Source organism: Gastrolobium bilobum, unplaced genomic scaffold, assembly GCF_033153095.1.
Source record: "Gastrolobium bilobum isolate Gb01-03AN ecotype WA unplaced genomic scaffold, APGP_CSIRO_Gbil_v1 utg5155, whole genome shotgun sequence".
Classification (NCBI taxonomy): domain Eukaryota; kingdom Viridiplantae; phylum Streptophyta; class Magnoliopsida; order Fabales; family Fabaceae; genus Gastrolobium; species Gastrolobium bilobum.
This window is the reverse complement of record NW_026899054.1, coordinates 63,738-77,806: the sequence shown is the minus strand read 5'-3', so window position 1 is coordinate 77,806 and position 14,069 is coordinate 63,738. Positions and strand designations below refer to the sequence as shown.

Sequence of the window (14,069 nt, the reverse complement as noted above, 5' to 3'; positions counted from 1 at the left end):
ATACTTCATTTTTTTAAACAACTGATGAATTGGTGTAAATTTTTTTTAGAACAACAAATAATTTAATAATTTCTTTCCAACAGTGCAGGCCTCAACTTTTGCATTGAACATAAAAATACATACACTTAAAAAAAAAAAAAAAAGCCACAAACACAGCTTGCAACTCACTTATCATAAGAATGCTATCAATGCACACATGATTCTTAATACTGTCTAACAGACAAAGGCAGGATCCCATATAACATTGAGTTTCCTCTACTCAGTAATAAACACTAACACCAGAAGGTGTGATTATTTTTCTCAATGATGGCCTTGAAAATGTCAAACCAGCAACAAAATCATCAGGCACCGAACCACAATTCTTTAAATTTAACTCTTCCAATGCTCTACAGTTTTCTACTACTTCCCTCACCCCCTTTGCAGTAACATACCAACAACTCTGGATATCTAGAAGTAGTAGTCTACAACACTTCTTTGAGATTATTGAGAGTCCTTCATCGTTAATTCTTGACCCTGACAAGTTCAACACCTCCAACTGGGAAACTTGAAAGTTTATCATAAACAGCTTCATTCCTGTATAGGCCAAGCTTAAATGCCTTATCTCACAGCATCTCTTTAAAATCTCAACAACACATTCTCCTGAGATACCCTCACAAGAGTTTAAGTCAAGAAGCTGTAAACCAGGGAAAATTGAAGCAAATTTTATTAAATTTGCATCGTTTAGTAAAATATTATCACCCAAATAGACAGTTTTCACTTGAAGGTTGACAACAACATCCAGCATGGAACCTTCTTCCCCTTCTAACCCGAGAGATGTTCTCTCCATTTTGATCTCACTGAGCAAAGGACAGCTTCTTGTTAGTATGCAAAAGGTTGAATTTGTCAGCTGGCAACAACCACTAAGGTTTATAGAGGTTAAATTAAGTAGAAATATAGATAACTTGCTGATACATTGATCAGTTAGAAAGTCAGCTTTCCGAAGATCTAAGCATTGAACAGATTGACATTTTGATAACACATAAGATATTCCAGCAAATGTATGATTGCAGCAATCTTGAAGGATAAGCTTCTTTAGCAGAAGACCACTACCCTCTGCAACAGCAAAGAGAAACTCATCCGAGATGAATGAATTTGACAAATCAATAGCAGTTAATCTTTTCAAGCTTCTGAATGAATCAATCAAATCTAAGTTGATGGGTATGAGTGTCAAACCAGGTCCATGTATTCTTTTCTTTTCAATGTCAAAGGAGATGGAAGTTAAACTGGGTCTGAGGTTAATTGCAGAAGCAATGCCTACTTGGGTTATTTTAAAACAGTTGAAGAATGAAATTTCTTTTATTGACATACAGTTTTGGCATAGAGAGAAAAGGGATTTATCAGTGATCAAGTAATTACCAGAAAGATTAATCTTGTGTAGATTCTCAAGCATGGAAGAAAGCCTTAACATCCCAAAATCAGATGCTTGAGAATTCAATGGAAAGCTAATGTCAAGCTCTTCAAGGAAAGGGAAACAATAAGCTATGACTACCAGATGGCTATCATGCAGAGAGCCAATATTTGAGCAGATCAAAACCCTCAAATTTATCATCTTTGAACCAAGTTTTCGCAACCCATCAATGGGAAGTGTTCTCTGGTTGGAAAGATTAATCAAATCAAGGTCCAACCCAGAATGTGAAATTTGATGAAGCAAGCCTTCCAGGTCTCCTCCATTGAAGTGACTGAGGTCTAAAATTTTGAGCCTAGAAAACCTCAACAATAGCTGAGGAATAAGTGGAATGGTTGGATCATATACTGTGAGAGAAAATTGAAGCCTGTTTGTAATGGAAAGGAACTGCTTGCAGACCATAGATACAGACTCCAAGTGACGGCCATGGCCAAGGAATCTGAAGACCAATTCCCAGCATTCTTGAGGAAAATCTTTCACTGGCATCTTGATAAGTATCTATCAAGCAGAAAGAAACAAAGAACAAGTTTGGAACTTGAAGCAAAAGTTATTATAAGAGGGAGGGGTGGTACAAGTTATCAAGTGACAATATAATCAATGGCTTATGATTCATCAACAAATCAACCCCATTCATTCAATGGATATTTAACAAGTTCAGGGTGTTGGTCTTAAGTTATGGTCAGATCAGTCGGCGTCCAAGTTATGAAACTCTAGAAAGCCATTTTGCTTGTTAGGTACGCTGGCATCTGATATGGTGATCTGTTATTTTCACTTTTCAGGATTTTACTTTTCATATAACTTTTTTCATTGCAGTGTGGTGTCAATGCTCAAATTTTCCATATTAACAATCATTAGTCCACCTGGAACTCTAATTGTACTCACAAAGTTTTAACATCTAGGCGTACTGCATTAAGCATGACCCTTTCTCTGCTGTCATTTTAAGTTACTGTCTTACCGAAATTATCACTGATCTAACCATGAATTTGGTATAAATGTGCAACGCACGACATCCTTGGATACAAGAATATTCAATTCATTAACGGGTAGGGAGGCACGACTTCCAAAATTAGTCATTCTTTAGATAGATTAATTTAAAATAAAAAAAATGCTATTTGCATAAAGTAATTTAAAAAACAAAAACAAACAGCCAGTAGCATTTTTATTCATTTTGATGCCATTATTTAATCTTTGCCATTAGATACGTTGCTAGTTGTTGCATCGTATCTAGTCCTACTTTGCATTTGGTTGATTTTTACATAATTTTTACACAAAAGCTGTTCTAGTCAAAAGCTGTTCTGGTCAAAAGCTTTGTCTTGGATATTTCTCATAAACTTTTCTGAATACAGAAAAAACTAATCTAAACTCTATTATTATATTCTTTAGGATTATGTTACAAAAAGCTCTTCAAAGTTGGAAACGCAAACTCTTCATCGGTCAAAAAAGGAATAAAAAAGAAGCAGCATAAAGTTGATTTTTGAAAGTTGTCAGGGCTCCTGATAAACTGAAAAGAGTAACAAAGAAGAATCCAAGTAATACAAGTGAAGGGGTAGCAGAGAAAAGCAGTACAAATCGGAACTGCATATTACTGCTTACAATGTATATTATTTACACTTCTATAAGAATTGGTTCAGGTTTTACGGCAGACAATTAGTTAAGCAATTATTATGCAAAAACTGATAAGCAAATACAACAAATGCAAATTGGTATACAGAAAAAAAAAAACTCAAGGAAACAAAAGCATCTCACATTTTATTTTAGACCTAAGAGCACTTCCAGAAACTCATACAATACAATACTAGCAAACAAGGCATCCATGACGCAAGAAGAGTTCCCTCTGGCTGTCACTAGGACGAAAACGAGGGGGAGCCATTATCTTTCTCAAAGATGGCCTTGAAAATACCATCCAAGCAACAACATTACCAGCCACTTTATAACAAGACTCCAAATTTATCTCTCTCAGTTGTGTGCAGTTTTTAACCACTTGCCTCACTCCCTTAGCTGTGACATCAGAACAATTTTCCAGGTCCAGGTGCACCAGCCCACAACAACTCTTTGAGATAACATAGAGAGCTTCATCATCAATTCCTGACCATGACAAGTTCAACACCTCCAATTTGGGAACTTCAAAGTTCATCCCAAATAGCTTCACACCTTTACAAAAGGCTAAGCTCAACTCCCTAATCTTACAGCATCTCCTTAAAACTTCAACAATACCTTCAGATATGCCACAGCAATAGCTTAAGTCAAGCAGCTGTAAATTGGGGCAAACGGAAGCAAGCATTTTGATGCTTTCATCCCTCAACCATGAATTGTGAGCTAAATGGAGAGACTTCACTTGAGGGTTTACAACAAAATCCATAAAAGAATCCTTTACCCCCCTTTTCCCAATATCTGTTACCTCCATTTGAATTTCATTGAGCAAAGGACAGTTCCTTGCCAGTGCAAAGAAGGTTGAATTGGTGAGCATCCTACAGCCACCAACGTTTATGGATACCAAATTACCAAGAAGCAAAGACAACTCAGCGACACGCTGATCATTCAGAAACTCAGCATTTTGAAGATCCAAGTGTTGGACAAATTGACACTTCGACAACAAACAAAAGATTCCAGCATAACTATAGTTACAGCAACCTTGGAGGACAAGCTTCCTCAAAGGAAGAGCTTCCTCTGCAACAGAACATAGCAACTCATCCGAGATACTCGAGCATGTAAAATCAAGACAAGTCAAGCTCTTCAAACTCACCAAAGAACCAATGAAATCTGAAGTAACATTGGGCCTTAAAAAGTCACCTTTTTTGGTACCAATCCCAAAATTGCTAACTCTCAAAGAACTCAAACTTGGTCTCTCGCGGATCGCAGAAGCAATGCCAGCTTGGGTTATGAAATGGCACTCAAAGATCACAATCTCTTGGAGAAACTCACAGTTCTTACACAGACTAAAAAGTGATGGGTTGTTAATAAAGTAATTACCAGAGAGATTAACCTTGCGAAGCTTGGGAAGCGCCAAAGACAAAGCCTTTACCCCAAAATCAGAAACGGGGTCAGTGAAATTGTTCGAATTGCAGTCTTTAGGGAAGCTGAGATCGAGTTCTTCGAGGAAAGGGAAAAAATCGGCGATGAGGAGCAAATCGGCGTTTTTGAGAGAACCCATGTTGGAGCAGCTAAGAGAGTTCAAAGTTTTCATCTTTTTGGCCAAAGATCGCAACCCATTTGAGGGAATTGTTGGGTGGTGGGAGAGATTGAGCGATTTGAGGTGCAGCGATGAACGAGAGATTTGGTGGAGAAGCGCGTCGAGGTCACCGCGGAAGCGCGTGAGGTCGAGGGAAGTGAGCGTGGGGAACCTGTGGAAGAGGCGAGGGAGAAAAGGGAGTGTTGGGTCGCAGATTGTGAGGGAGAATCGGAGGCGGTTGGTGATGGAGAGGAATTGCTTTGAAACGAGGGAGAGAGAGTCAAAGTAACGGTGGTGGTTCATGAATCTAAACACCAATTCCCAGCATTCATCGGGCAAATGTAACATTGTTGTTTTTTCTTGAATGAAATTCAAACCTCAAATTCCACACAAGATCAGACAGAATTTGTAAGCATAAGTTTGTGTTCTGGGTTCGGTTATACCAATCTGTGTTTTATATGATTTTTTTGGGAAGATTATTGTTGAGTTTCAAAATTCAAATTCAAATAAACAGAGGAGCCTTTAATCCAACTTTTGGGAAGGGTTTGATGTTTTGTAAAGGATCATACGCAACCGTGTTATTTTAAGTAAAAAATAGAGTAAAGATCCAAATTGGTTCCTAACAAAAAATCTGGTGTCCAAATTAGTCCCTCACAAAAATAAACTCGATAAATAGTCCCCAACAAAGTGAAACAGGACCCACGTTAGTCCTTCTGTCAATCCAAAACTGACGGTGTCAATGACGGTGATGACGTGTCATGTTAAGTGACATGCTGGAGGCCACGTGGGTTGAGGAACGACGTCGTTTTGAGAGACTCATCCACGTTGGTCAGTATGGTCCCTAACAGTTTTAACAAAGGGGACCAGTATGGTCCCTAACATTTTTATCGGGGTCCTTTTTAGTCCCTGCTAAAGTTCTGTTAACACCAGTGTCACCATTTGCTATTAACACACCAGTAATGGCATTTCCCCTTGTACATGCTGATATTAGTCATGCATAACACAATCAACTTCTGTATAATTCACACCATGACATTCTTAGTTTAGTCTTTATACATTGTTTCCTTTCTTTTTTTTTATCTCCATCGAGTTTATACAACATTTTGTGCCAATAAACATAACTTCAAATACATAAGCCATGCTACATACATTGCATGAACAACAATTCATTACACCAGCAAATCTCAACAGAACCACATTTTAAATTTCACTCCAGCCTACTTGCAAGATATATACATACTAGAAACACAACAATAATGGATCCAGCAAACACCCTAGCACACCTACACACATGCATCATTTCCTTCTCAACCCTTTCAAAGTATGTCTGCATCTTCAATGATATGTCTTCAATCTTTATACAGTGCTCATAAAAAAATAACGATTGAAAAAACCCTAGCACACCTACACACATGCATCATTTCCTTCTCAGCCCTTTCAAAGTCCACATGCAAGGGTTGATAGTCTGTCAAATAATCAATAGTCTGTCACCTCTACGGAACATTAAATTTTCTTGCAAGAAAAATCTGAACAAGCATAGAAACTAAAAGGAATCTTGCCACTTCAATTAGTCAAGATAGTGAATTTTACGTGCCAGATAGTGGTGAAGGAGAGGGCATTACAATTTACATGAGATTTTAATATATTATCAATAAAGATAGAAGTGAAGATAAATTAATGACAATGCTAAAGAGACTACATCCCTAAACTACTAAATATATTTTTATATAGAAACTTACGTATACGATTACATGAAAAACCTCGTAAAAAAAACAATAACTTTATTTTCTCTAATGTTGTGTCAATGTTTAGTTATATATTTTATGTATGAATGGTCGTTACTGTTTAGTTAATATCTTCAAGGTTTCATAGTCAAGCTGTGAGTCTGTGACATTATTTTGTTAATGGTTACTCTATTTTATTAAAGAAACCATTCATACACGAAGAATATGTTAATGCGTGTTCATATTTATCACATGAGACTTGTATTGGTGGCCACTGGCCATAATATTTTTCGTTCCCACTTCCATAGAGTTTATCATAAACTTGAACTTATATCAAGACTGCAACTGAAAAGCCTATATGACTAAACAGATAGACTATTGTTGTTGCTACATGGGAGAGAAATATTCTCGTGGACACACAAAATATAATATGGATTCCACTATATAGAGGAGAGAGAAAAACACAAAGTGGAATTCACATTGTATTTTATCGTGTATGAGAGGATTTTTATCCGTTGTAACATAAAAAAAGTAACACCCTTATTATTGGGTAAATGAAATAGCATGTTACATTATCATGTTACATGATGTAACATGATACTTTTACATATACAATTGAGAAGAGAGAAAAGAGATGAGAGAAAAAAAATTAAGGAATAAGACTATATAACTGTGCGTGTAGGAATATCATGTTATTATCATGTAGCATTATATTTGATTTACCCTGTTATTAGTTGTAAACAGTAGCATAAATATTTATCTTTTTGAGAGGGTAAACAAAATAACAAAAAGGATAAAGACATAACAATGGTTGGTGGAGATATCCATCTAAGCAAGCAACGGTACAACTTGACATAACAATAAAAAAGAAACTTATCCATTGGTTGTTGCCATTTTATAATGTGCTAAAGAGTTTTTTGATTCCTTCTTACTTCCTCAGATTATCGTAGCAAACTTATATTTGTCTACATTCTCTGCAATGCATAACGTATTCGATGCAGTTAAGTCCAAAGTTAGCTGCTTTAAATAAGTGTGCACTTCAAATATAGCTCAATCATGAAGCCACATGAAAGGGTTGAGAAGGCAATGATGCATGTGTGTAGGTGCGCTAGGGTTTTTTCAATCGTTATTTTTTCATGAGCACTGTATAAAGATTGAAGACATATCATTGAAGATGCAGGCAGACTTTGAAAGGGTTGAGAAGGAAATGATGCATGTGTGTAGGTGTGCTAGGGTGTTTGCTGGATCCATTATTGTTGTGTTTCTAGTATGTATATATCTTGCAAGTAGGCTGGAGTGAAATTTAAAATGTGGTTCTGTTGAAATTTGCTGGTGTAATGAATTGTTGTTAATGCAATGTATGTAGCATGGCTTATGTATTTGAAGTTATGTTTATTGGCACAAAATGTTGTATAAACTCGATGGATATAAAAAATAGGAATGGAAACAATGTATAAAGACTAAACTAAGAATGTCATGTGTGAATTATGCAGAAGTTGATTGTGTTATGCATGACTAATATCAGCATGTACAAGGGGAAATGCCATTACTGGTGTGTTAATAGCAAATGGTAACACTGGTGTTAACAGAACTTTAGCAGGGACTAAAAAGGACCCCGATAAAAATGTTAGAAACCATACTGGTCCCTTTTGTTAAAACTGTTAGGGACCATACTGACCAACGTGGATGAGTCTCTCAAAACGACGTCGTTCCTCAACCCACGTGGTCTCCAGCATGTCACTTAACGTGACACGTCATCACCGTAATTGACACTGTCAGTTTTGGATTGACAGAAGGACTAACGTGGGTCCTGTTTCACTTTGTTGGGAACTATTTATCGAGTTTATTTTTGTGAGGGACTAATTTGAGCACCGATTTTTTTGTCAGGGACCAATTTGGGTCTTTACTCTAAAAAATACATAAATAACATTAAAATTAGAGTAAACACTCTTTTTGGTCCATGGCTATATCTACGAAATCCTTTTTAATCCCTGGCAATAAAAAAGGACCAAATTAGTCCCTAAAATTATGAAAAAAGGGCCACATTAGTCCTTATGTCAACTCCTCCGTCACTAACGTGGCCCCTTTTGCATACTGTTAGGGACCAATTTGGTCCTTTTTATTGCCAGGGACTAAAAAAGATTTCGTAGATATTACCAGGGACCAAAAAGGGTGTTTACTCTTAAAATTATAAGGGAAAAAGTAAGTAATTTTTTTTTAATTTAAATTTTAAATAAAAAGATATTAATTTATATCTTTCTCTTTTTAAAATGATATAACTCTATATTTTTTAAAGAGACAAATATTCTTTCGAGTAAACACTCTTTTTGGTCCCTCGCAATATCCACGAGATCCATTTTAGTCCCTGGCAATAAAAAAAGACCAAATTGGTCCCTAAAATTACAAAAAAAGGACCACGTTAGTCCTTATGTCAACTCCTTCGTCACGGTCAAACTAACGGTGCCTATGTGACACATTAGTTTGATGACGGGGCTTGGAAGGTTGACAACTTGGATGGGCAAACGACGACGTTTTGTGCAAATGGGTTCCCAGCTTTGGAAAGTAGAGCACGACGTCGTTTCTTGGTTGATGATGAACCCTAAAAAATAAAATTCTCAAAATGCTGAATCGAACCTTCAACAGACAAAAACCCCCGAATTGATGAAGCTAACCCTAAACATGAAATAAGCCCCCAAAATCTGTGGACGTTGATGATTGTTTGTTTCAATATGACTGTCATGAGTCATGACATTTGTTGGTAGGAAAGAAAACTGAATGATGTATACCTGAAGATGGTGGAGGAGTTAGATAGGATAGACAACCAAATTAGAAATGTTGGTAGGAAAGCTAGGGTCTTAGGTGCTGTTTGTGTTGATGTGTTTATCTTGTGTATGTTTTTTGTTAGTGTGGTAACAGTCAAAAGAAGTTACCCCAATGTATTTTTCCTTCAATGATGTGTAATGAGTTATCAGTTCTGTTGTTATACCAATTAATGAAGAAGATTGTATTATATGGAGCATTCTGTGTTGGTTTGAATCTGTTTGTGTATAGTATCATATATTTGTGTATCAACTACTGCAGTACTGGATGCTAGATTGTATCTGGTTTGAATCTGTTTGGGTATAGTATCATATTTTGTGTATCAACTACTGCAGTACTGGATGCTAGTTTGCTACATTGTATCACAAACCATCCATGTACAGATATAGATGCATAAGCTGATACAAAAGTTCCATATTGTTATGCACATTTGTTAATCATGCTAAAACACGAGGGCCAATTTGGTCCCTGTCAAACTACACGAGGGCCATTTTAGTCCCTGACAAACAGCTCGGGGCCCTTATTGGTCCCTGACCAGAGAAAAATAGGACATGAGGGATTGAAACACTTGCAGTCCGAGATTACAAAACAAAAGTGCATAACACATGACTTGGAGGTCCAAGAACTACACTTTCATAACTCAGGGTTTAAAAAACATAAAACAGAACAGCTGGAACATAAGAGCTGGAACACTGCATTGCTGGAACATTCATCAACCCTGTATAGGCAGAGAATAATAGGCACATACTTGTATGCTATTGATGTGCAGTCGAAATCAACAAAACAGACCTGCATTACATCAGATATTGCTTGTTGTCCAGTTTGTTCAACAAGAATAAATGTAGTACTCAGTTAAAAATACATATGTCAGTTAAATATTTTTATGCATCACATGCATGTCCAGAATATAGCCAACTGCAACGAATGAAAAGAAATGTCATGACAGTCATATTGAAACAAACAAATGTCATGACAGTAATTACTCCAGGACCATAATGGATGTCATTAGCATTTATAAAAATTTGAAGCCAAAACCTTACTTAAACAAAATCAAATATATATCACTTGAACCAACCCCATTCATTCTAATCGGTCAATGCCTACTGCGTTGTCATCGATTTGAGTTGGACCCTCCTCTTGAACCTTAGAAAAAACTCCTGAACACGAGGCAAAGCAAGAGCTTCTTCATTGAAGTTCACCCACCAATACCATCATATCATGTCATCTATTTTCCATTATTTCTCAATCAGAGGCCCCCACTCTGTCCTATTTCTACGTCACTCCTGAAAAGTTCTAGTTCAAATAAATTACATATCCATCACTTTCAATTATTGGATTTCTCTAGTTTCCTTCATTAATTGTTTTTGAGAATAAACCAAATCAAATATAACATTTGGCAGAACACGTGCTTTGAATTTTCCAGTTGAATGAGAATTTAACTTGTGCATGAAAGATATAGTGGAAGCTCTGGTATCAATTGATATGAGTGGCCTTTATTCCAAACACTAGCTATATTAAGGTAGAAAATTCAGAGTCCATAAAAATCTCACATCACTTCAAGTCACATACTTTATAATTGATATGAAAGATATAGTGGAAGCTCTGGTATCAATTGATATGAGTGGCCTTTATTCCAAACACTAGCTATATTAAGGTAGAAAATTCAGAGTCCATAAAAATCTCACATCACTTCAAGTCACATACTTTATAATTGGATCGTAACACAATTCTAATCTCTTAGACATTATTGAAGTATATATAGAATGCAACCTCCTACCAGAATGAAACATGTATTGCACCTTCTTTTGTCTCCATTGATAAACGTTGGTACAAAAGTTCATACCCTCAATGCTATCTCATAATCATTTTAAATATCTAGAAGAACGGTAAAACACAATCAATCTAAACTTTTAAGATTTGCTAGTAATAGAGATTCAGAAGACAAATAGCCACTCTTGATAAACATAATGATCAATCATCACCTCATTCAATGAAAAATGACAAGTCAATTAATGCTTATAATTTCAAACCCACAAATGATGTAAGGGGTCCTGAAAATTGGTTTTAATCATAATGCATTGAGTAAGATGTTGGGGTCTGGGCTTTATAAAGTGTACATATATACTATAAGGGGTGCAATCGTAGTTCATGAACCCCCCCCAAAAAAAAAATTGACTCAAACAAATGTCATGACAGTCATATTGAAACAAACAATCATCAACGTCCACAGATTTTGGGGGCTTATTTCATGTTTAAGGTTAGCTTCATCAATTCGGGGGTTTTTGTCTGTTGAAGGTTCGATTCAGCATTTTGGGGATTTTATTTTTTAGGGTTCATATCAACCAAGAAACGATGTCGTGCTCTACTTTCCAAAGCTGGGAACCCATTTTCACAAAACGTCGTCGTTTGCCTATCCAAGGTGTCAACCGTCCAAGCCCCGCCATCACACTAACGTGCCACATTAGCACCGTTAGTTTGACCGTGACAGAGGAGTTGACAGAAGACTAACGTAGCCCTTTTTTTGTCATTTTAGGGACCAATTTGGTCCTTTTTTATTGTCAGGGACTAAAATGGATTTCGTGGATATTGCCAGGGACAAAAAATGGTGTTTACTCTATTCTTTCCTTTAAATAAAGGTTTGCTTGAGACTTTTATTTTGTAAAATAAAAAAAATATTTATCCCTTAAAAGGATAATTCTTTTAATTAAAGTAACATTTTTTGGAAAAGGTTATAGTTATTATTATTTTTTCTTACTACTTGTTACTAGTAAATTTTAACCGTTGATTTTCGTCAATCTAACAATTATAATTTATTGGGTCACATTTATTAATTAATTATTAATTCTAGTAAATTATAACCGTTAGATTGACGGAAATCAACGGTTAAGATTTGGTAATAACAAGTAGACAGAGGTGGCAAAGTGAGCGGCCCGCCCCGCCCTGCCCCGCTTTTGAAAGTGGGCTGAAAAACTCAGCCCACCCCGTTTGGCGGGTTGGCCCGCCAGCCCGAGCCTATTTTACACTGACCCGCCTCGGCCCGCCATCAACCCGTCAAAAAATGAGCCAGCCCCGCCCCGCCCCGCTTTTGAGATGGGTTGAAAAATTCAGCCTGCCCTGCCCCGTTTGGCGGGTTGGGCGGGTTAGCCGAACCCGTTTTGCCGGCTCTACAAGTAGTAAGAAAAGACGGGAGTAACTATAACCTCTCCCATATTTTTTATTTAAAATTTAAATTAAAAAAAACTCCCACTCTTTTTTTGCATGATTTTATTATTTATCTATATCTTTCTCTCATTTAAAATGATATTTTTTTAAAAAAATAAATACTAATTTTGCGGCCAAAAAATGGAACCGTCGCGGTTTCCTATTTTGGTAATAAAAAAATTGTTTGTCATTTTAAATGACACAATTTGTGTCATTTTACTCTCATAAAGAGGTGAGATTCACAACTTTTTTTTATTCACTCTCTCATTTTGATGATTTATCTCTTTTTCTCACTTAAAATGACACACACTTTTCTGAATATCCAACCGGATAAGCTTGCCATATGAGCGAGATTCGTTAATCATACCTTCGCTAGTGCATTAATCCCTCAATAAGTAATAATTATCTTTCTTATCCCTATTTTTTTCTATCTTATATAAATATTAATTATTATTATTTTCAAAATTAGTAATTAAATCATTTATTTAAATAAGAATTAATAGTGCATATAATTTTTATTTTATGATGCAATTTTAGGAATTTTTATAAATTTAAAATTGTTAAATTTAAATAATGTTAAATATTTTTGGGTCAATTTCCAAAAAAAAATTAATTTTTTTAGCAAGAAAGGAAAGTATTAAAAAAAATAATCAAACAATGACCTATAATTATTGATAGTAAATTTGATATAAATCGATTCTACCAAACAAAATTTGATATAAATCGATGGATAAATTTTGACTTTTCCAGTCAGCGAAAGAAATAAAAATTGTAAAAGTCAAAGTTGTAATGTGTTGGCATAATAATTTATAAGAAAAATGATTTATTTTCAATAATTTTATTTTTTTCATAGAATTTATTTTAAAATTGACCCACAAAATATATTTAAAATATATTAATTTTGATTCTTATTATTTTGAAATGATTTCTACATTGCATTAAAATATAATTAATTTAAGGTTGCGCATGCAAACTTAGTTCGACTATTGGTTGGAAACTAATTAAGGTTTAAATTTGAGAACCCTGCAGTAGAGACGACCAAGCAGACCACCACATTATTTCATCTTCAAATAATTTATTTATTTTTTTATATTTGGTAACATAATTTATTTTAAATGTATACTGATAGACAATAGAATAAAAATGGTTGATTGAATCAGGTGACAACTGATTGAGTTATTAGCCCTTTATTAATGAATGTATAGAATTAAATAATGAAAAAAATATTGTAATACCTTTTCTATATATTTAAGATGACGAAGTCATAGAAATTATTGATTTCTTTTCTTTTTTCCATAATATCTTGGTTTAGACGATTAGTAGGCAATACAAAATTCTTCTTACTGATCTGGTTATGCTGACACGTAAAGTTTATTAATTCCTTGCCTAATAAAGGTACATTGACACGTAACTTAACATTTCAATTCTTCTTACTGATCTGGTTACGTAGGTTTGATTCTTAGAAAAAATATAAAATTAAGATGAATTAATCATTGATTAATAAGTGTAACCCAATAATTTTTAATTATTAAATTGATAAAATTTAACAATTAAGATTTGGTTATAAAAATTTATAAGCAAAAACGAGATGAGATTGTAAATATAACGTAGTGAAAATAAAATAAAATAAATTTTAATTGGAAAAAGTTAAAAGTTGAAAAAGGTTTGATTATTCAAACACATATGATAAGGCATATACATAAAGCAGTCA

At 35.0% G+C, this 14,069-nt stretch overlaps 2 protein-coding genes across 2 annotated transcripts; both read right to left on the bottom strand.

The window, feature by feature from the left end:
* Positions 1–259: 259 nt before the first annotated feature.
* LOC133286624 (F-box/LRR-repeat protein 4-like) lies at positions 260–2,245 on the bottom strand. The gene has a single exon (XM_061484062.1). It carries the CDS (start codon positions 1,928–1,930, stop codon positions 260–262), a length of 1,671 nt encoding a protein of 556 aa, XP_061340046.1. The 5' UTR covers positions 1,931–2,245.
* Positions 2,246–3,077: 832 nt separating this feature from the next.
* LOC133286665 (F-box/LRR-repeat protein 4-like) lies at positions 3,078–5,012 on the bottom strand. Its single transcript, XM_061484109.1, has 2 exons — positions 4,235–5,012; positions 3,078–4,204 (listed from the first exon to the last, which is right to left on the bottom strand). Exons 1-2 carry the CDS (start codon positions 4,959–4,961, stop codon positions 3,240–3,242), a joined length of 1,692 nt encoding a protein of 563 aa, XP_061340093.1. The 5' UTR covers positions 4,962–5,012; the 3' UTR covers positions 3,078–3,239.
* Between the last annotated feature and the right edge of the window lie 9,057 nt (positions 5,013–14,069).

Excerpts from the sequence above, each read along its gene's own strand:
- LOC133286665 (XM_061484109.1), bottom strand. The coding sequence starts at position 4,961 with ATGTTACATTTGCCCGATGAATGCTGGGAATTGGTGTTTAGATTCATG. Across the intron at positions 4,205-4,234 it reads TGGGATTGGTACCAAAAAAG|ATTTCATTGGTTCTTTGGTG; the intron begins GTGACTTTTTAA and ends ATGTTACTTCAG.
- LOC133286624 (XM_061484062.1), bottom strand. The coding sequence starts at position 1,930 with ATGCCAGTGAAAGATTTTCCTCAAGAATGCTGGGAATTGGTCTTCAGA.